The sequence below is a fragment of the Cinclus cinclus genome, chromosome 3 (genome assembly GCF_963662255.1).
Source record: "Cinclus cinclus chromosome 3, bCinCin1.1, whole genome shotgun sequence".
Taxonomy (NCBI): Eukaryota; Metazoa; Chordata; class Aves; order Passeriformes; family Cinclidae; genus Cinclus; species Cinclus cinclus.
Genome location: NC_085048.1, coordinates 95,949,573 through 95,973,115, shown reverse-complemented (window position 1 = coordinate 95,973,115; position 23,543 = coordinate 95,949,573). Strand labels below are relative to the sequence as shown.

The 23,543-nt window shown below is 46.2% G+C and overlaps 1 protein-coding gene across 1 annotated transcript in view; it reads right to left on the bottom strand.

Annotated features, from left to right (window-relative positions):
- Positions 1 to 5,257: 5,257 nt before the first annotated feature.
- The window catches only part of COQ8A (coenzyme Q8A), a 30,535-nt gene continuing 12,249 nt past the window's right edge, over positions 5,258 to 23,543 (bottom strand). The window contains exons 5-14 of the mRNA XM_062489339.1: positions 17,726 to 17,848; positions 14,008 to 14,093; positions 12,827 to 12,967; positions 11,644 to 11,725; positions 10,150 to 10,243; positions 9,188 to 9,329; positions 7,632 to 7,739; positions 6,839 to 6,904; positions 6,013 to 6,099; positions 5,258 to 5,545 (exon numbers count right to left, since the gene is read on the bottom strand). Coding sequence (XP_062345323.1) covers positions 5,258 to 5,545; positions 6,013 to 6,099; positions 6,839 to 6,904; positions 7,632 to 7,739; positions 9,188 to 9,329; positions 10,150 to 10,243; positions 11,644 to 11,725; positions 12,827 to 12,967; positions 14,008 to 14,093; positions 17,726 to 17,848 — 1,217 coding nt within the window. The remainder of the gene's footprint in view (positions 5,546 to 6,012; positions 6,100 to 6,838; positions 6,905 to 7,631; positions 7,740 to 9,187; positions 9,330 to 10,149; positions 10,244 to 11,643; positions 11,726 to 12,826; positions 12,968 to 14,007; positions 14,094 to 17,725; positions 17,849 to 23,543) is intronic.

The window sequence follows — 23,543 nt, the reverse complement described above, 5'->3', positions numbered from 1 at the left end:
TGTGCACACACAGGTATGTGGCTTCCTCCCACGTTTCATAAACCCAAAAGTAGGGTTACAGTACTCTCTTATCTCTTGCCTTTGGCCTGTAGAAGACAGCTGGTGGTTTCAAAAAAACATTCCTGAGACTGGGGTGAAGTAGTTGCTTCTTTTCTCCTCCATTAATTGCTGTGGCTTGTTATGAATGTGTATTTTGCCCATTTAAATGAGTTTCAAGACTGAGTCAGGAATGTTCTTTCTTTGATTTGATTCTGATAAGATACAACACAGGTGTGTTATTCTCAGGTATATGGCAGAGGGAAGTTAAGGGTCTTGCCATACCAAAAGGGTTCAAAAAGCATAGCTTATTTATAGAAATGTAGTGTATCTGCACCTAGCTGGTTCACAGTGTGTCAGAATTTTCAAATAGAACAGTTGGATTATTAACACAGAAACAGATTCTGGCCCTGTGTTGTATTGCATGGCCAGACCCTGAATGACAGGACAAACATGCTCTTGGGTGGAAAAAAAGGTTTCTTTTCCATTTTATGAATGCTGTTTAATTTTAAATGAATGCATTAAGGGTAAAACTTACTGCAGTGCAAGTACCCGCAGCTCCTGAGCCTTAGTCTGAGAATCAAAGTGGCACACAGCAACTCCTGCTGTGGGTTCTTTTGTTAATATGAGTCTGTTCCATGAAGGAAATGGGACAACTTTTCTGCACTAACATAAAGTGCACCCTTCTGTGCACTTTGTGTTCACAGTTTATTTGATAAACAGCCCCAGAAGCCACTCTGCTGCAGGCTTTCCAGTCTGAATTCCAGCTCTTCCCATTCCAGCTGCAGCTCACTACAACCTGTTTTCATTTTCCATTTACGACAGTCATCTACAGGGAAGAAATCCAAAAACAAACCAGTGTTGCTATACCTGCCTTTTTATGTATGACAGTTTCATATCATTTATTTTTAAAATGTTTTTTAGGTTTTTCCTTGTAATATTATTGTACAGTTTTGCATGGCATAGATGTAATCACTTTTTTGTTTTAGAGTATAAAAGCTGACAAGTGTGCGTGTGGGGGAAAGATTCTGCTTTTTGCCTCTTCTCACTCTTTTGTTTAATGCCCTCAGTGTTGTAGGGGACATTGTAAGAGATTCTCTGCTACAGAACAATGATGTAGATTCTTTTGCACAGAAATATTTAAGGTGGAACAGTCAACAATGTAAAAATGACTTACCACCAATATTTTATGTTGGTAACACACTTAATATTAACCTACTTTGATGTACTGCAATAAAACAGGGAACTGTTAGAAATGCAGATGTTCTGTCTTTTTTTCCCACCTCTCCACATTAAGCTTTGAGGAGGAAAGGGAAAGGGGAATGATGGTGCTCTTGAAGATACAACATGCTGGTTCTAACACATCTGCACCAGTGCACAGGGCGAAGAAAAGGAGTATCTGAGAGAATCAAATTCCCTTTAATAGCTTTCAGAAAAAATAACCACATCCTTTTGAAAATACAAAGCTACTGGATACTTTGCTATATTGAACTAACAGTTTTCCTGACCTTTTTCTTAGGTCAGCTGTGCAGTGATGACCTAAGCAAGAGGTAGTTGTAGTCTGTGTTTTTGGTGTTCCTGCTTCATTTGTAGTTGCACATCAACTGTTTCAGCTGTCCTAGTATTAGAGGCTGGATTGTTAGTTAGTCTTGAGTTACCAACATCACATTGACCTTGATGCACTTTTAAGTACATCTCAGAATACCTCTGAAGTTTTGCATGTGCCCTGACCCTTTCCTGTCATCCACCCCTTCCTCACATGTAAGCCTGGAATTTTCCCTGTACCAGAGTCTTGGTACATCTTCCTCTTCATTCACTCCCCTGTTGGTGTAATGTTGGAAATGGCCTCTTTGGGCCTGGGGAAGTTTAGATATTACGAAAAATTTCTTCACAGGAAGGCATATGAAATGTGGGAAGAGGCTGCCCAGGGAAGTAGAGTCACCATCCTTGGAAGTGTTCAAAGGATGTAGGGATATGGCACTTAAGGACATAGTTAAATGGTGAACAGGGTTGGTTTTGATGATCTTAGATGTCTTTTCCAGCCTTAGTGCTTCTGGGGTAAATCCTGGCTTCGGTACCTGCTTCAATCACACCCTGCAGCAGGAATACAGGACTGGGCTGTTACTGATCCCAAACTGCCAGCCTGGGCATTCTTCCATTACCAAAGCCTGCCAACAGTCCCTTCCAGGAACAGGCACCATGATCCTCACTTTTTCCCAGGCTTTAGGCTGCCTTATTCCTGTCCCTCTCCTTCAGTCAAAATGTTTACTCTCTCAGCCCTTCACTCCAGTTCATGTGGATTTAAGCCCATGGCTCATCCTCTTGAGGCAGCTCCTGTAGCTCTGGGACATACCCTGGTTTCTGTGCTCTGACTTTTCAATCAGTAAGTTATTTCTGATTTCCCAGGGGTCCAGTTGCACATCACAGCTGTGAAGGTCTTGGGAAATAGGTGTTGTAGTGTCAGGGATTTGAGCATTAGAAAAGCAGAAATTGAACTGCATGTTTACCTCCTGTTCAGCTCCTCAGCATTCATTTCCTGTTTTGATGCAGCAGCCAGGTTGCCTAAAGAAAGAAGGTAGGAAAATCACTGCTACCAGAGGTAGCCTGACTCTTCTTGATCCTTTAAGAATGGAAAATCACTGTCATGAGAGAGGCAGCTTTACTATCCAGCTTGCCCTGCCCTGTGCAAAGAAGAAATGTTTTTACAAGAGATTTTTCTAGACCATAGAAGCTTCCTGCAGCATAGTAACAGTCACATCCTCAAGCCTGCAAGCACAGTTCAAGCAAATGCAGTGGCTGGCACTGATCAAGTGTTCCTGCCCGCTCTACAGTGTCACTTCTCTGACTTGGAAGCCAGTTTCTAGCTCACATTTTCTACACAGCTGTTCCTCTGACATGCAGTTCCTCCTGTCACAAATCTCTGGCCAAAGCTACAGCCACTAATAACGTTTTCAGAGCATACACAAGGCCAGGAGAATTAGGGACTGAGAGCGCCAATTAGTTCTCCTAATAAAGCAACATCTCAGCTTCTACAAGTTGCTACCCTCTTGCAAATGCTAAAACAACTCTGCTGTTCAGCTGGATGTCATTCCCAAACACTCTTGGGAAGGGGAATGTTTGCCAGGAGTTGAACACTCTTATCCCAGCATGGTATACACAAGATCTGGGCTCACATGAACAAGCACTTACTTGGAAAAGTGAACTGTAATGCTCTAGCTTACTCTGCCACCTTTGAAAGTTCTCTGAACTTGCTGGCCTTGAATCTTTAGTTTCAGAAAATCAGCTCTGAAACTCACCTAATCTAATTCCCTTGTCAGCTTTTTATACTTTGCTTTTCAAACTTAAACATAAGCATTTAACAGCTCAAACAACTCCACTGTTTTTACAGCTGCAAGGTCTAGATCCAAAGGAGAAAAACTAAACAATGTCTATCAGAACTCCAAACAAGGAAAGTTACTGTAACTTTGTACACTGATAAACAGCTTGGTGCAAAACTATTACTTCACTGAACAGCAGTTAACTCTTCTCAAGAGGTTACGAATAATCTGACTCATATTTTGAATTAAACTGCACTGCATCTTGTTCAACAAAGTCTTAAATGAAGTGGCTTATGCTTATGACTTTGGAATAAAGATAATACCATAACCTGTCTTCCTGTTTCTCAGAGGGCCCTCCTGAGCAAGACCACTTACTCACTTACCTGTTCTTTCCCTCTGAAGTGTCAGCCGTCAGGATTTCACACATGCTGGAGTGTAAGGTTGGACAACCTCGGTATTCCTGAGCTCTCTTAACTGAGTAGGACCAGCTGAGACTGCTGGTAAATAAATACCTGGCACTTGCCAGGGAAAGACACCTGCCTCATGAGCACCAGGTAAGCCTCAACTCCAACAGCCTCTCCTTCACTGCTAGCAGAGTGACTAGAACAAAGGAAGATTAAAAAGCAAGTAAAGTACCAGGGATTTCATGGCATGAACAGGCCACAGGTGGATGGTCAGGTAAGTGCAGTAGCAATTCCTGGAGCAAACACCTGCAGTAAGAGGAGACCTGGGAGCTGCTGCTTCTGCTCAGCTGCTGTTTATCCCCCAGATAAACACTTGAGTGTCCATTCCCACACCGGAAGATAACACAGCTACAGGCAGCAGGCCCACTGCACAAGCACTTGTTTATTGACATCAGGAAGTCATACAGGTACAGGCTTTGTAAAAAAACCTACAAAAGTCAATTTCCTAACTTGACTCCGAGACTTTAAAACTGTGCGTCTGGTTTGAACTGTGTGACCTTTCAGCTGGACCTGCTCACCAGAGGCAGGACATTTGTCTGCCTTGCTGCAAGTTCTGCCTTACAGGGACACACACAAAGGAGGGTCTTAGGCAGGAGTCCAGCAAGCAGTGGATGTCAGAGTTGTAGCTTATCTAACTTGCCCTCAGGAAAGCTGATACGTACCAGACAGTGCAGAATCCCACTATTTGTGCTCAGATATAGCTCTGCTGATTACATGTTTGATTCCCCAAACTGAGATGGGCTGTGACAGTGTCTGTGTGTGTGTGTTTAAAAGAGACTGGCACTCAATTCTCAGACTTTTAAAATATTTCCTATGTTTAGCTTGCAAGCCAAAAAGAGGCAGAAAGCATAAAACTTCTACTTACACATACACCTCTTGGATTAAATCAATGTCATTAGAATACAGGAGGGTTCTCAGACTGCCACCACTTGACTTACAAAAACGTGGGGTAGGTGCAGGATGTGTCTGTGGTAGGGAACACCTTGGTATTTCCTTCTATAAATTCACAGTATGAAAACTACTTGAATTCCACCTCACCTTGAAAGAGGGAAGTTTTTTAAAAACAATTTGTGGAGAATTACAAATAGGTTTCAATATTAAATTCTGCTCTTGTCCTTCTTCCCCTGCTTGTTATAAAACTCTCTCAATATGCAGCCACCGTCACAATGTTACAAATGCATTCAAAGTAGTCAGCTGGTGCCCTGAAGCAGCACAGAAGCACTGAAGAGTTTCCTGCAAGCTGTGGGCTGTGCTGGCAGTCCAGGTAGGACAGACACATCTGGAAAGAGCAGCTTTGTCCTCGTAGAATGCACCCCTGGCTTCCAGGGCACTGGGCTGCTGTGTCTCAAGAGGATGGAAAGCTGGGGAGCAATGCAAGGGAGGCTTAGAATGCTCTCTGCAAAAAACCGGGCCCCCAGAACAAGTTCATTCTTACTACTCCTATGGCTTCTTGCCCCTACTGCTCCAGTATTTGCTATATGCTTCTTGGAACATGTTTTTGCAGGGGATTTTGGCCTTCAGTTTGGTGCAGATCAGGAAAGAGCCACCCATTTTCCGATGAAGAGAATAGGTCTCCTCCGGCGGGGGAACTAGCCGATGCTTCAGCATGATTGGGATTAAACCATGGATCTTTTCAGTGGTGCTTTGGTTGCCAAAATCAAAGGGCTCTTCAGATGCAAAAGCCTCTCCCAGGATGAGGACAGCATTTAAGTGGGCATCTTCCATTTCCTGCCCAAAAGGAAAGAGGGATAAGTAACATCTCGAGCCATGACAACTACCAGGGAGGTAAAGAAATGCTAACAGCAGCAGCTCAGGAGAAACAGCCTTATCTATGACAAAGGGAACCTCCAGCAAGACGGAGGAACATTTAGTTCATATAGTTTTGAGCAACTAAACCTTCCAGAAGACTATCTACCCAGTCATGAAATTTCAGGAATTGTTATCACCTGCAGGGTCTTTGCAGGGGGTGAGAAGGAAGGACAATGGTTTGGGGGCTAGCTGCATTCTCATTACTTTTCCTGCTACCAAAAGAAAGTGAGAACAAAAGCCAAAACCTTTTTTACCCTCTTCCTTCAAGCTTATCAAAAGGGCTTTTGGACTGACACTTTTACCACATCAGAAAATTGGGGAAGTTCACAGACCCACAACCACCTTATCTGTGGCCAACACCAAAATCAGACCCTTCTGCTCCATACCTTGATTTCATAGCCAGTGAGGAATTTCATTTCAATGGACTTCTTCAGTACTCTCTCTCTGTCCATGTCAGCAGCTGCCTTGATTACCTGAATAGGAGGAATACTTTCAGGAGAGCCAGGAGATGACTGAATAATGTTCTGAGCACAGGACTACTGCACAAGCCACAGGAGCTCACGTTTAACACCACCCACCTGCTCACTCCCTTGCCTCTGCCCTCTCTTCAGGGACCTGCATGCTGAGCAGGTTAAGAGCTACTGGCTAAAAGATCCAGCTCTTACCAACAGGGCTACACATGGCCCAGAGAATGTAAAGGACAGCAAAAAAAGCTTCACAAATAGTCAGCCCCTCCCCCAGAGAAGTAGTAGAGCTGACTGAGAGCAGCTTTAGGTGGCAGCTGCTGGCCATGGCAGCTCAGTTACTATGTGCAAAACATGGTAATCACAAATGAAGCACATTTGACTTCACATCAATTTCTCTATCTGTGGAAAAGCTAGAAATCTCAGGAAGAGGTGGGGAACAAGAAATTCCTGCATATCCTCATATAAAAATCACAGAACTGGGAGTGCTCTGATACACCTTGTTGGCCAAGCCCCCCAGCAAGCATCTCTGCAGTTCACCTTTGTGAACATCCCTACTGAGAGAGCCAGCAGCTTGCAGTACACATGCAGACACCCATGGCAAGGGATGAAACAGGAACAGAGATCACTCCCTTGCTTCCAGCCCTGTTTCCCTCCACACCTAAAGTGTATTCAAGTAGAAAGTGATAACAGCTAAGAGATAAGAGTATTTGCAAAATCAAGTGCAGCTCTCTAGGACAGTCCTTACCTCTATGTAGACATCTGTGAACTTCTCATCAAACCCTCTTGTTGCTCCAAAGTCCAGCAGGGCCACCTGGAAATGGACAAAGCTGTTTGTATTGGAGAGTCAACCATTCTGGTAGAACCTGATCTTAAGAGTGCTCCTGATTTCTTCAGAAAGCTCAGCTGGCTTTCCCAGCTCTCCTCTGCACCCCAACAGCCCCAGACTCCTTTGTTCCCAGTCTGCAGCTGCACCAGTACAGGGCTGAGGAGGAATGGCCAATGCCCAGTGCCCACACTGCCACACCTGCTCTGCTGACAGCTCGACTCAGGCTTCCTATGCAAGGATAAAGCAGCACTGAACCTTTTCCCAGCACTTTGCAGTACAGATCTCAGGAATAAACACAATTCCATCTGCCCTACAGAGCACAAACAAGCAGCCAAACCAATGAGCAGGAATTGCTACTCTCATCCTCAGCATAGCACAAGAACATTTAACTGAAGAGTCCTGGGCTCAGGTGTGTCCTGGTAGAGCACTGCCAGCTGCAGCTTCCCACTGACCACCTTCAAAACAGATCCTGAGGCTAAGGAAGTAGCTGTGACTGATCAAGGGCCAGGGTTACAGCAGCCCTTCTTTCCTACCCAGCCCCAGTGAGGGCAAGTGGCAAAGGGAGGCTTCCCTGTGCTATCTGCCTATGCCTCAAGGACAGGAATCTGAGACAATCTCAGTAAGGGCTAATTAAACCCTGAGAGTGGGGAATAATCAAAAGCTGGTGAGAACCAATGTTTGTACAGGCAGAACAGTGGCTGCTCAGGCTTACCTTGTGCAGCTGTGGGTCATAGAAGAAGTTAGACCAGTTGGGGTCAGTCTGCATGTACCGGAACTCAAACAGCTCCCGCAGGCACAGCACCAGGATGTTGTGACAGATCTTGAAAAACAAGGAGACAACAAACAAATCAGGAGTGCAGCAACCCCTACTCACACCTGTAACTTAGAACAGGCATCAGCAAACAGGAACACACCACCAGACCAGCAGGAACCATCTGCTCTATGCTGCAGAGCTGAAGGAGTACCTCTCAGCAACTCCCAGCCCATACCTGCCACAGGACATCCTTAGCAGATGGCACAGATGCTCCAGTGCTCATCCAACTGCATTCTGGTGTTGCCTTTTAACTTTCCAGCACTGACTGGAAATGGGTGCACCACTGCTACACAGACCCACCATGCATTCCTTCTGTGGGCTCAGCACTGATCCAGCTTGAGGGAGGAGCAGCAGAGCCACCACACCTCAGGACTGACAGGCACAGAGAAGCAAGAGTAGCAGTCCCTGAGGACCCCCCTGCTGAATTACATACTCCAGCAGAGCTTTTTTCTGAGAATTGCTAAGATGGAGCCTGCTCAGCAGAACTGCCAGCCTCACTCCTCCACCCCTCTCCAGCTTCTGCAAAGCTGAGTGAAACATCATATCCAAGGTGGAAGGAAGAGCGCACCAAATGCAAGCCCGACCCTGCTACAGGACACTGCCATTTTCATCAGAAGGCAGAGGGTCAGCCAGGCCAGTTGCTTATAGAAAAGAAGGGCTGCTCCTGCAGCTACACCCCAGCTCACAGCCTTTTAAAACGAGTCCTGGTGATAGAGCAGCTTATTGCTGGGGACAGTCCCTAAGAATAGGCAGCCAGTTCTGGTACAGCTTCAAATCTAATGTGACACTGAGATCTGTTTATCTAGAGGAATAGACTCTGCCCTCTTCCCCAGTGACCTGCTAACAGCTGACAGCTCACACCAAGAAACACACACACAGACATCCAAATACCAGGACAGTTATTTCTGCTACTAGAACAGCTGCTTGTCCTACTGCAGCACTCCAATCCCTGGCTATATTCAGCACCAACACCCACCTATCCCCACATCCCTGCTCTTGTTTTACTGACAGGTACTCTTCCAGCAGCCCTATGCAGCACAGGTCAGTCCTGCAGGAATAACACCCAACTTCTTGCACTGGGACGATTATGCAATCCTGCCCAGGAGAGCAACTGCATAAGACCCCTTTTCCCTTGCTGACAGTCCCACCCAAACTTAAGGTCATCAGAAATGGCATGATACAGTGAGGCTATGTCCCCTTTAGGTGCCCTTGCCATTCACCCCTCCAACCCCTCTCTCCTGAATGCTGGTGCTTGCAAGGCCCAAACAAGCCTGGTGAAACTCTAGTGTCACTGCTACCTTCCCTAAACAAGTCTTGTAGAGACTCCAGAGAGTCCCTGATTCCAGCCCTGCTCAAGGTTTTCTGTGCCACAAGGCCTCCCCCAGTCTGGCAGTCACAGGCAGGCCAAGCACAGGGCTCTGAGCAAGGGCAGAAGCACAACATCCCCAGTTTACCTCATTTCGAATCTCCTGGCTCAGCCCTTCAGCTTGATCCAAGGGAAAGCCAGACACCAGCTCTGTGGTCAGCACGTGCTTGCTGCACAGCTCATCTATTACTCTTGGGACATAAAAGAAGGGGTGGTCTTTCAGCAGCTCCCTAGGGATAGAGGAAGGAGAGGAAAAGGTTTAGGAGCCCTGAGAGCAAATGGACCCATCAGCAACACATCTCTTGGACAGCCCTTCACCACCCTGCTCCCTGGCTGAGGCTGCCAGGATATGTTTTCCTCAGCAATTACAGTAGGGATTAAGTCAGCAGAAACCCTGCCAGTGACTTACAGCTGCTGCCAGCTCCTGAGGTCCCATCTCCTGCCAGAGCAGTGATATTAAGAAGGCTCCAGGCCAGTGCATCAAGGGGCACTGGGTTCTTTTGCTCACCCCACTTGGCTTTAGAGCCAGACTACACACATGGAAGAATTACTCTGCCAAGGGGAGCAGTGCCACAGGGGCAGCTCTGCAGCAGGACAGGAAGACCATCCAGCCACCATATAAAAATAATCTGGATGCTATGGCCAAGGGAGCAGGCAGCACTGGTGTTGGTAACTGCTTTAAGGGAACTGAACTGAAAACCTCCTAGGCTGAAGGATGGGAGAAGTTCACAACAGGTTGAGATAACAGCACACAGAAGAGCACCGCAACCTAGCCTCAGGAGTTACTGCAGCACCTTCACATGTGGCAGAGCAGACAGACTTGCACAGGAGAAGGAAGGATAGGTGATCACACTTCAGCTGACTGAAGCCATGCCCAGTCAGGTGAGACAAGGCGGTGGTTCTGAGGGACAGATCAGGCCACAACCATGCACCCATATGGCAGGGCACAGCAGTCAGCTCCCCATTCCTGAAATTAAGCAGCCTCTCCTGCCTCTCTCTCTCACACACACACAGAGAGAGAAGGGGCTGAAGGCAATGGTGGGAACATACTGGAATTTCCTTGCACAGGCAGCTTCTCTCAGGTAGTCACACTCTAGGGCCAGCTCTCTGCTCACAACTTCAATCAAGTGCTCTGGGAACAAACCTGAAAGTCAAACAGCACAGGAGAGAGCAGGCTTAGGAAAAAAAGATCTCCTCAGGCTAACCTTGCAGAGCTGCAGCTGAGGAGCAGCCTGCTATCCAGCCAGCTCTGAGCTGAGGAGTACAGGAGGCCCCAGAGAGCCAAGGTATATTTCCCAATAGATGTAGGTTGTGTAGTAATCCCAGGCCCAGGCTACAGAGCTGCTCCTAAGTCAAGGTACATATACACCAATGCTTTATGCAGCAGAGCTCTGTCCTCTCCCAGCCCACAGCCCAAGCTGTCCATTCCTTCTATTGGCATGACTGTGCAGGGACACACACCAAAGACAAGCACCTGAACATGGGGCAAAAGGCAGGCTCCAAACCATACCTGCCTCCAAGTGGCAGCAGGCACTGCCAGGTAGAAACAGTCAGCATGACTAATACAGGGCACTGCAGCAGCAGCACGTAGCCAGGGCCTGAGATGCCAAGCTCAGTCTTCTTAGTTTTGAAGTTGGAAACCAAACTACTTCTTGGGCCAGACACAGCTGGGGCTGCAGCAACCTCTGCAGGGCCCTGCCCAGCCACCAGAGAGAACAGTCCCAGATTTTAGAACAGCCTGAATTTTAGATTCCAGAATTTTAGAATCCAGCCTGATTTTAGAACATTTGTACAGTCCCACTAATATCTACAGCTTCTGCAGGCAGGTATTCAGAAAAAGGAATAGTACTGAGTTCTGCATTCCCTGTGGGAAAAGGGACTTATCCATATGCTGGGACACTGAGCAAGTTCTAAGTTTCACAGTTCTCCACAACTCTGACTGGAAAGAATACAGAACATCTGGGAAGAGCACAGAATGACACGCATGGGGAGCTACAAGGAAATGTGGAGAAGAATGAATTCTGCCAAATGTACCAGAAAGTAACAGGATAAAGTAAGACTACCTCACCTGAACACTGCCCACCAGTCCAAACCCAGAAAGCCATCAAAACTGAGTATTCGCAGGCACTATTTAGTTTGCCAAGAATCCCTATGGGTCTATCTCTATACAGGATACACAGAGACAAGTGCAGGTTACTCTGGTGCATCTGTGCCTACTCATGTCCAGAAAACACACAGGTGCATTTTCCAACCCACAAAGTGGGCACTAGAGCAAGGCATGTGCCCAGCAAAGGCAGCAGTAGCAGCTCTGCAGCAGAACAGTGGAACAGAGCATGGCTCCCCAAGCTGGCCCTGCACCCTCTGCCTACATCTGCTCCCTCTCCTGCTTTCTGCAGGAAATCTGCTCCTGGGCAGATTAGTATCCTTAAGTCCTTTGCCCCAGTCTTCAGAGGGACATGTGAAATGCGCTGCTTGAAAGGGGTTGGCAGAACTCAACCCGCACCAGTGGGAACGCAAGGCCTGCCAGGGTCTCTGTTTTTTTACCTTCAGGGAGAATATTACTCATGCTCAGGACAGCCATCAGGTTGTTGACATCACTGCTGATGCTCTGGGCAACTCCGGGGTACTGCAGGACAGAATGGGAGAAGGCAGGTTTGAGATTAAATGACCTGGTTGTACAGGGTATGATAAAAACCACCTGGCTCAGCATCCACTGCCCCTACATCACAGCCACCTATAGCCTGGCAATGAGCCAGGGCATCCCTGAGCCACACATCCCACCTCTAAAAGCTTATTCAAAGCCCAGCATCTAAACCGGGGGGGGCAGACAGAAAGGTTAAGGTGCAGCTCCTTGCAATCAGAATGGTGAGTTCAGATCCTCTGATGGGAATTCTTGCAACACATGACAGGTTCTCAGATGCACAAATCTCACAACAGCCATGGCAGTCAGTCATTTCCCTCCCACAGCTGAAAGCACACACCCCTGGAAGCCCCAGTGTGTCATTCCCAGCAGTAGGGCAAGTGGTGAGGCCCCAGCCCAGTCCTGGCAAAGGCAGCTCCTCCTGTGTTCGCCTTGTCTGTCAAGAAGGGAAGGAGCCTGCACTGCTGAGGAGAATGTGTGCTGATGCCAGAGGGTTGAGTTTCTGCTGCTGCTACCTTGGCCTGACTTCAGCGAGTACCTGGGACAGAAATGGCTTGAGAAGACATCAGCACCCATTGATACTATTTTTAAAGTCTCCCCATACTACAAAAACCCACCAATGAGTTGGCCAGCTTTACCTGGGATACTGCTCAGTCAGCAGGGGACCTCACTCCTTGGGATTATAAACCATGCTGTACAAGGAGCTTTAGCTCTAGAACTTCATTTTGTTGGAAACAACCACCTGAGATTGCTGACACCCAGAAAGGGGCCCGGAGTATGTGTACATCCCAGAAAGGTGACTGACTTGTGGAGCAGGTGGGACCCTCCCACACAGCACTAAAAGTACAGGCAGTCCATCAGCACCATTACCCCATACTGCAATGAATTATCTATGGAATGTCTCCTGCTCATCTGGACTCAGACTGGCTCAAGCTGCAAAACCTTTCCCTTCTTTTCCACTCAGCTTGCATTAGGTAAGACAGCACACCTTCACTTGCATTAAAAAATGTTTCCTATTTGTCTAGCACATAACTCCCCTGCCCTTCTATAACTACAAACAAGACATGGCTGGTCTGGAAAGCCCACCTGGATTTTCATGGCAACTTCTTTCCCATTTTTCAAGCGTGCCAGATGAACCTGACCAATTGAAGCAGCAGCAAAGGGGCGTTCCTCAAAGGACTCCAGTTTGTCCCTCCAGTTGGGGCCGAGATCGTTGTTCAAAGTTTTCTACAAATAAATAGAGAAGATCAGAGTAAGGGAAACAAAGATTTAAGACTTTCAGTCTTGGAAATCACGTTCCTCTAAGGTAACTGAGTTCTGAGTACCTATAACCTGCTTTCTAGATCATCCTCTGTGCCTTGTCATTGCACACCAAGGCAAGGAGTGGTCCAGCCAGCAATACTGCCCCAGCATTGAAAAGGTGCTGATCAGATCTCTGCCCTAAGGACATAAATCTTGAACACAAACACTACTGCCTTGGCAATACAAACATCCCCTTTTAGGTGCCACTTGCTATCGTCCAGAAAATGAGCAAGGAGTTCGCTATTTCTTCTCTTTCATCATCCTGCCAACCTGAACAGAAGCAATCCAGACATGACTCTCTTTAAGGCAATATTGACAATTAAACATCACAGCCTGCTTTAACATCTTTTTTGCTACCCTGCCAGACTGCCATATTTCAGTTCTAGCTCTGCTTAGTGTCTTTCAAAAGATAAGTAGTGCTGGCAGTTCCTTCTCCACCACCCTTTACACATTAATTTACAGAGAACATATACACTGGGGAAAGCAAACTTAGTTTGCTTCATTCTGGGTCTTCCTGATGTCAAATTAACCACAATGGTAAGGACAAAGCTGCTGGTAATTTTCCAGCAGACTAAGGCTTGTACGTCTGTTTCCAAAATGGGATGCAGATATAGACATACCTAGACACCAGCTTAAGACCCACAAGAAAGACAAGAGGAAACACAGGAGGAGGCTACACTCAACAAGGCCTTATAACCATATTTTTGTGCAGCACTCTGCTCCATCAACGTTAATCTCAGGACATGAAAAACCTCCACATTTTTTTCCCTCTGTCTAGACCCAAACTTCCATTTTTTTGATAGAAAAGACAGTACATAATTGCAAGAAGGAATCACATGTTACCCACAACTTAAAGTATGTAACATTATTGATCCCCATCTACCTCCCTTACTAGAGCATGTCACAGGTGACATTTTTTCTTCCATTGTCCCTTTCTCTGATAAGCACTCAGGAATATTCCTCACCGTCATCTGCTTTATTGGCATGAAGTCAGCACTCTGACGTACACGCTCAAAAATCCTCTGGAGGTGGGGATTAATGAAGGCATCATCTGCCAAGGAAAAGCATACAGCAGTCAGTGCAGGCATTGCATTCTTCAACACACAAAGAAACTGCTCCTGCATTCATTCAAGTCAGGCTGTCCTGCCCCAGGCACACCCCAGGGAGAAGATTTTAGAACTAATTATTTAGTTCTTTTGGTGTGGTTACAGACAGCATAGACCCAAGAGCAGAGTGATCTGCCTCTATCACACAGCAGCCCATCTTCTGGCTGGCAGCAGTACAACATCCAGGTCTAGGAGAAGCCACTGCCTCGTGGAAACACAGGTCACAGAAGGGACCCCATCCCAACACTCCAAGGTTCCTGACGTGGTTTAATCCAGTTCATTTGAAGGGGCAGCAGCATTGAACGCTGTGCAATGGTAAAACACCACTTACACAAGTACTGAACTCTTGAAAAAATCAGGATTCAGCATCTGCTGATACTGTAAACAACCGATCTACTGCAAACAACTGCCCAAAGGCAGAGCAACTATAAGTGGGCAGAGGAGAACACAGCTGAACCAAAACTTTCAAGTCAGAAGGATTTAGCAAGCAAATATTCACATTCATAAGATGAAGGGCTAGGACATCTTGAAAGATTAGTCCTCTGCTTGAGCAAAGGCTTTTGCAACAACTCCGAAGAAAACTACCATTTCTGGCAAGCTTTTCATTTCATAAATTATTATAGAGGAATCCGATTTTTCTGCTGCTCTCCCAGACTGGAAAAGTCCATGCTACAGGCCTTGATCCTGAGAACTGAACCTGCACATGGGATTGTGATATTCTAATAAAAAATTATTGTTCCTCTCCAAACACACATACATGAACCACCTTATGTCTATACTAGGAAATAAGAAACAAACAGTGACCTTAAGAGGACCTTCCTGGGAAGAAGGGTGCAAAGGAATGGAGAAGAAAATTAATGCAGAGGTGTAACATTAACACTCAGCATTGTTTACAAATTCCCACTGAAGCCATAGCAGCATTTAAAAGTACTAACAAAACCCCACTGTGGAACCAACAGGAGTTTTTAAGAGGCTCTCCCATTCCATCACTGGAAGCTGGAGAAAAGCAGGCTTTGCAGGAACAGTGAGTAGAACTCCTGCTGTGACCTTACAAACCCACAAGAAGGTGAGACATTGCATTTGCATGTGCACCTCAAACACTGAAAAAAACATCTGCTCTGTTAGTGATAGTGTATCACTGCCCAGCCTCTGAACATTCTAAGGAATATTCTCAGGGCTATGTGAAGGCATTAACCATCATGCTGCAATGTGTTACCTGCACTGCCAAGGGTGACTGGGCAGAAGGAGAATTATCTCACTAAGAGTGGCTCCCACCCCCAGAAGTCATTTGTGTCAAAGCATCAGCATCTGCCACAGGCATTAAGGATCATCTTCCTTTATTCTGCTTACTTCTGACATCCATAAACCTCTCAAGGGGTTTCAACCCCTGGTCTGAGAGGACATCCATCCTTAACTGGGGTGCTGGACCACCCCCACCCTTTGTTCATGACGTCAAACAGCCAAGAAACCTGCAAGTCCAGGCTGACTGTACAGAAACTCAGCAGCAATGTTAAAAATCAGTCTTAGAGTGGAAGCAACTCTGCCAAATCCAGGCTTACAACATGATGATGAATAATAAGGTTTTACGTCTTTGTGGTCAACTGGTGAGGCCTCACTGGAACAAAAGATGAAGCAGCAGCAGCCAAGGTAGGGCACTCTCAGCTGGCAAATGCAGCTGCCTTTCCAACATCTCCCAGAACACAGGATGACTGGGGGCCTTTGGCATCTTTTTTGTGTGTGTCCTTTAGGAATGTAGGTCCCTCACAAATCCACTGACTCACATCAGGGAAACAACAGACATCAGGGGTTTTAAGGACACTGTTTTATAACTTGTGCTCAGCTACAGGGAGCCTCTGCCCCAGTTAGCACGCAGACCTGCTGACAGAAGCAGTGAATTCAAACTCACCAGGCCACAGAAAAGCCCATGAAGTGGCAGGACCTGCATGAAGCCCTCCTGTCCAAACAGCCACCCCAAGAAGCAGACACTCTGCTGGCTGATGGTATCTGATTTATTTCACCACAGCTGTCCTCCATCAAGGTCACCATGGGTCTGTGTTCCTGCCAGGCACAGCAGAGTTCACATACTTATAGCAAGAGTCCAAATGAGGGCTGGACTCCTGTCCCAAGGTAGCTGAAGGCCTGTTCCTGACACCAGAGTGAAGTCAATCAGCAAGTATTTGACACTTCTGCCAGAGCACCGTAACATTAGGAGACAGCAGGCCAGTTATAAAAATCCAGAGCACTTCTGCTCCTCAGAGCCAGCCTTGCACAGCTCCCCTCTCTGCACTCACATCCAGGCCTAGGGCAGGTGTGACCAGGCTTGGGCACACAGCAGGCACAACTCAGTGGTGCCCCAAGAATCTGAAATTAATCTCACCAATGCTAGATGAGTTTAACTGCAGAGCTTATTTCCAGGCATGGCTCACTCAGCCCACATACCAGAGGCACTAGAAAGCAAGGAGCACAGGAGCTTCTCCTGGATTTGCACTGTGAGCCATCAGTGGCACCCGGCAGTTTCTAGAGGGTCAGAAAACAGCATGTGGGTGGCAGCCTTTGATGCAGCAGCTGATGCCTCCCACTAGGCTCTGCCAGGTGGCCATCAGCCTGGCACCCAGCTAAAGCAATTGATTAGCAAATGAAATGCCAATCAGAGCTCTCTGGGACAGTGAACTGATCTTGTTTTGTTGGCAAGCCCGAAGTATTTAAAACTCTACTAGATCCAGTCTCATCAGCTAATACCTAAAAAAATTCAAGTAGGAGCACAAGCCAAGCAAAGTGAGTACTTCAAACACTCAGACGCTTACTCAATTTCAGAAACATATTGAAAGCTATTTCCAGACAAGTCTTCCAGATATGTTTGGCTGGTTCTTTCCTTCCCTATCAGGCTGGGCAGAAAGGCAAACTGGAAAGATCCAGATAAGGTTTGAAGTGAGCACACTTGCCATCTTCCAGGGGTAACCTAACAGTTCAGTGCAGACACTGATGTCACTCGTGCCTTCACCTGTGGTCACTGGCCTCAGAGCTCGATGGGTTAAATAGCAGTTTGAAGTCTTCTCAGGGTGGAAACAAGTGTTTTATACCTGATAAGATGATCAGCTGTACTAGCTTTCCCAGTAAAGCTTCAGTGCCCACAGAGCATGTAAACCATAAAAAGGTTGCTATAATGGGAGAGAGCACTGTGGTTATAACCTTCACTTCTGGTGAACAAAGAACAGGATCACATTCTTGTTTTCATCCTTCTCCTTTAGCATGACACCTGCAATTAGAGTGTAAAACAGCCCTGCTTCTTAACAATTGCTGCTAACACAGACACTAAAATTCAGTGTCACCCTACTGTCAGCCAATTTCAGTTACACACAATAAGGACATTGAGAGATCAGTGGTGTATAAGTGCATGCATCTACTTATTTTGGTGCTGGGATTAGATGGAACTCAAACATTTCCATCACTGCTCTCACAGGAGAAAGCCATTTGTTCAGAGTCTCCATCCACATTCACTTGACACTGCCCGACTGCAGACAGCTGACCCTGTGTCACGCTTGACTAAGGACAGCCAAAGACCTGTGCAGCCACTTACCTTGAATGCTTAGCATCTGTCCCAGCTTCAGTGCTGCTCCCCGGACTTTGCACAACGTCCTCACAATCCTTTCTGCATTGGCCTCTGACAGGAACGGGCTAGAATCCATCACTGCTTTCTTCCCTGAGGGCAAGGAGAGACGATGAACCCTTATCTTGGCAAGCTCACTCCACTGTGTTAGCCCACATTCAACAGGAGATTTGCCCTTCCCTAGGGAAATCAAACTGGGACTACAGTGCCTTCACTGCAGCCCAGAGCATGGACTGAAGTTGTACATGTGCCTTGAGACAACTTTGACATAATTGGCTTGAGGGCCAGGAGCAGCAAGTCACAGCCTCCAAGAATGTCTGTGCTGCTCTGCAAGCTGTCTGGGATCCTGGGTAGACATTGGTGCTCAAACTCACTGTGCCAGCCAGCACAGCCTAAAACACTGTGCAAAGGCGTCTTGAGTCCCCCAACATGGGCTGCAGCACAGCCATAGCCTCAGAAGGGCAGTGGGAGTGAGCCACAGCAAGGGGGAATCCTCAAAAGCCTTGGAAGCACGCTGGCACAGACCAACAGGCCTCTTCCCACCTCTTATTGTGAGAGCTTGCACAGAACAAGGCCAAAATATACACACTCAAACACATGCTTTCCTGTCCCCAAGCATGTCTAAAGCCTGACAGGCTCAGAGAGGTCACTCAGCCCAGTACACACCAGCGTCACAATTCCTAGTACGCAACAGGGGGATTGTGTGGCATAAGAAGCACTTTCCCTCCACTTCAATTTTTATTAAGGGAGAGGGGAAAGAGATTCTGATTCTAGTCTGTGGTCCCTTTGGGAGAAGCAACCCAGAACTACCTTCCAGGGCAATGCCAGGGACAGAGAGGGCAGGCAGATACCCACCCACCTCTTCTGCTGAGACTGCAGATCAGCTCTTGCTGATAGAGAGCCAGGCAGGAGGAAGGTCAGGCCTTGCAGCCAGGCTGCAGAGCTCACAGCTAATATGCTGATCTTGCAGCTACATCGTTTTTAGAATACTTAAGAGGAACAGGAGAGAACACCTGAAGTCCCCATAAACAATAAGCAGCACCCAAAAAGGCACAGCAGATGAAAACAGCCCTGCAGATCTCAGGCAGCAGATGGAAATTACTGGTGTGTCACATGCTGACTAGAGCAGCCAGAGATCCTCCATCACCTGGTAGCTCTCAGGAAGGTAAAAAGAGGGACTTAGACTGGCCAGGGGGACAGGAGAAACAACACTGACAGACTGAAGTAGCTGCTGTCTAAACTCTGGTAGCTCCCACAACTTTTTCCATTTCTTCAGGTGCCAAGCATGTTACTGATCTGACAGACACCCTTCAGTCCATGCAAGCAGCTGGGATGCTTACAGACCTTCCCTGCAGAAGTGATTCCACAGAATTCTCCACTGGCAGAGCACAGATGTGTCAGGTACAGGCTACTCTCCTGCTCTTCATCCCCCCTCTTTCCTTCATCTGTTTTGTGGGATAGCAGCAAGATGGCATTGCATGTGGGACATCTCTCTCTACAAATCCCTGCCCTAAGTCAAGAATATACAGGAAAAAGTGGAATAAAAACACAAGGATTACACAGGACAGCCATCCTGCTCTTGAGAGCAGGACATAGAAAAGCAGGATAGGTCCAGAATTCACCATTTTCAGCACACTGCAATCCTTGGAGCACATTTAACTCTGGATAATGGATGTAAGCAGACTTAGAAACTAAACAGGTAGAGCTACCCGGGGCAGAAGGATCTGGCTTTGCACACTTGAAAAGCTGTCTCTAAAGTGTCCTATCAGGAAAACTGTCTTAGCAATGATGAGGCAAATCCCTGTATGAGATGACAAACAGGAGCTAGGGAAAGCAATGAATCAAAATCTTCACCACTGCACACAAAAGTATGCTCCTTTGAGTCAGCAGCAGAATAAAGGGGTTAGTTAATGATTAAAGCCACATTGAGAAGCCAGTGAACCCTGGCAATTTCAACTCTTATCAGAGAAAGAACCAACACAGGCAGTCCCAAATCCTCTTCTCCTGGCAGGCTTCTCATTTAAGTCAAGCCTCCAGGGGCAATACCTGATCACCAGGCAGCCCAACAGCACATGAGCAGCTCTTGCTCATGTGCTTCGCTGCAAGTGTGCATGAACAACAAAGTGACCTGGAAGCAAGAGTGAAAAGCAGTACTATGTCAATGGCAAGCAGAGAGAAAACAGACACAGGCTTCCAAGGCTGAGTGGAAAGGGAGTGAGGATAAAACCCACCCCAAGTTCACTAAAAAATATACCAATTTTCAGTGAGTTAACATTTTACCCAAAGATGACTGGCACCTTTTGGTGCCTCACATTATTTCCTCCCCATCTTCAGATCACAAAGCTGGATTCACCTATTTCATCAGGGAAATAAAAAAAAAAGGCAGACAGAAGTCACATACAGGCTGTGGCAACGTGGACACCTCAGAAATTAAGGCTCCTGCAGTCACAGTGCCTGGGCCTGTGAGTTCTTCCACAGAACAGGTAGCAGGCAGACACCCTCACTAGTACTTGACCCACTTTTTTTTATTTCCCTTTCCAAATTCAGAATCAGCATGAACCTTTCCAAATCTGTGTGCAACTCACTGCTGCATCACTCCTCTTCCACATTCTTTGCCACTGTCAAATGGAAAACTAGTGACTGGACTTTGCTTTAGAACCATCTGCCACAGAAACTTTGGGGCAAGGGAATATTCAAGAATATGGCCTAAGCACTTGACACTGACAACCCAAGGATATTGCATTACTGCCTTTCATAAGAAAATCCCTCTGTGTTCAAATCCAGGCCAAGTGCCAGCCTGTCAGGGCTCTGTGCAGCCTGGCATTTGTGCAGTGCCTGAAGAACTGCCCAGGACAGATCATTAATAAGTGACAAAGTTGTCCTTGAACCCAGTCTCTATACTTGTAACAGCAGCTGTTTATTTGGGCACTCTCATTCTAATTCCTGCGAATTTATTCTACTTTCCCACTCCTACCCTGTGTGGGCCTTACATTGTATTTACATACAAGTGTGTATTTACATACACACTTTAAATACTGAGGCTGCCATCAAGGTCACCAGTGACAGAGAAGGTTATCAGCCTTTCCTATTACCAGGAAAATTCAAACTTGCAATCAAGTCAGTCATCCTCTTTTTAACAAAATAGGATGAGCCAAACCACTTAAAGATGGCAGCATTAGGGCCTTAAGCACTTTTAAAAATCCAAACCTGCACCTTCTTAGAAGAATTTGGCAGCAGAATGAATTTATGTCCAGGACATCAGGCTTGGATGGAAAAGGAAGAAATTCACCAACTCTTGTACCAGATGTATTTGTTCTAGGCTAAGTCCCTGAAGAAGTGAATTGTTCATGGAAACAGACATTCCAAAGCAGGGAGAGAAGCATCCTGTGGCTACTAAGCAAAGATGAGGAAGCTGAGCAGGAAAAGACAGATCAGCATTAGCTCAACTGCTAAAGAAGTGCAGGAGAGTAGGAATTTGCAGTCCCTCTGGTAACAGCAATGGAAAGAAGAAGTACAAGATGTGCTGTCAGGATCATGCGTAGCTCAGGAGTGTCTGGCTAAGGAGGTGGGACAAAAGGACCAGTGTTCCTAACTCCATTTTAAAGGTGTGAAGACACTTTAGTCTGTACTAACTAGGCAAGAGGAAGGCAACCAAGAGAAAGCTCTTCCTCATTACTCCTGGACACCAGTGAGAGTGTGAAATTCTTAGGAATGCCTTTGGGCATACACACACGTTCCACTTGTTTAAGTCTGGAGTGCTAAGAAGTTACTATTAATATTGCAACAGTAGGGAGAGAAATTATATCCTCCAGCAGCCTCCCAGGAACAGTACAATATGTCATTCTCAAAAGAGACCGGTCTCAGCCCAAACTCCTGGCACTGAGCTTGTGCCAGCCACAAAACTTGGAAACAAATGCCTTAATCTGAAATCTGCAAAGGGGTGCAGAGGTATTTTTAAAGAAATGTAGTGATACTTATATCATGAGAATTCCCCAAGAATAGCTCAGGCTGGTACTGTCAGAAAAACAGTAAGAAAATGGAATCTTGGACTTCCACTGTGTACCTGTGCTGTGCATTTCTGCAGGAATGGAGAGCCCATGGAGAGAGCTCTCATTCACCACTCTAAAATACTGTGGAAAACACACATCCAAGGACACTAGTTAAAGGCTATAGCTGAGTCACCTGCAAACCTGTGTCTTTGGCCTGAGAAGCTGCAGAAGAGTACAAAGGATGGAAGTCTTTCACTTTTGCCTCACCCCCACACTTGCTGCTCTTTGCCCATTTTCAGTTCCACTATTGGTATTATTTTTCTTTACAGCACAACTAATGCTCCAAGATCTTATCTAAGCAGACTTGACAGCAAGAGGGAAAGCAACAAGAAAAGACAAACAAACACCTAAAAATAAAAGCCAGGTAATTTCCTAATTCCCTGCCTGGCACTGAAGTTGGCAGTTTTCATTGCCTTATTTTTTAATCAGTCTTTGTTCAAGAAAATCACTCTTCCAAAGGAGGATTCAAGACTGTAGAACAGGCTTCTGACTTGAGAAAAATAGTAGTTTCCCCATCAAGAAGATAAAAGTTTAGAGGGGCAATTGCTTTATTGAAAGGGGAAAGTGTCTTCTGCCCTTGAAATAAAAAAAAGGTAATCCTTCTCATGCTGTAAGAGAGATTATGTTGAGAAAGCTCATGTTGTTCCCTCAAATTTCATAGCTCTGCAAGCTCATGTTTTCACTTGGGGTGTACCCAATTAGAAAATACTCTGGCAAGCAGAAAAATACCAACAGTTGTGCAATTCCACCTCTTCTAAAAACAACACAAATTATCAGCTTCCCACAGGTATCAACAACCTGTCAAACAGCCCAAGTGCTGAAAGCAGAAAGCCTTGAAGGATTCTCTACAGGATGAGCTGTGTTTGCCTGAGTGCATGTTTTTAAATCAAAGCAAAGAAACCCACCCATCCTCAAACACCTCAGGTCTTGGAGAGAAACAAGAACTCTTTGCCAAGGATACTTTTTCTCTGCTGGGCTGCTCTGTATTACCTTGCTGTTAATATCTGCATCTTGGTATTCCAAATAAAAGCAGAGTCCTGGGTCATCCACAACCCCTGCCTTCTACTAATGGGAATGTGCTTCATATCCTGAAGTGTTGCTTTATGGTTTGGGAATTTCTTTCAGTTGGGATTTTTTTGGTTCAGTTGCTTTGTTTTTTTAATCTCTCCCCCGTCCCCGCAAATGTCTTCATTCTTCAGTCACTCCACAGTACCTCCTGAAACAGAGGTTCAGTTCTCAGCCTTCTTCCACCCCCAAAGAAGACCAGGACAAAGACACAAAGACTGGCTTTGTAGTAGAATACTACCACCCACTGAGTACAATTACAAGGACTTAGCAGTTGTCATTATCTGAAAGTAAACCTTCTAAACCAGGAACAATTAGACTTCATTTTTACTTCTAGCTACAAGTACCTCAAGTTTTCATCAGCTCCCTCCAGTCACTGGAAGTAACCTAAACACACAACCATACCAAACCAGAGAGACCAGCTGAAAACCAAACAGCCTGCAGCAAATGTAACAGACCTTGACATTTTGCAGTATCCCACCAAAGCTTTTCCTGGATAACAAACAAGTGAATGGAACCATAAACTTCAGAGCAATCTTATGCTTTCTGGCACCTGAATTTTCTACGCCCTAAACCATTAACCCACACACTCCCCACAATATTTTATTAACACACATGCTTACAAGAAAGCCACCATGACATGATAAGGTACAACTTAGGAACATTTTACCTCC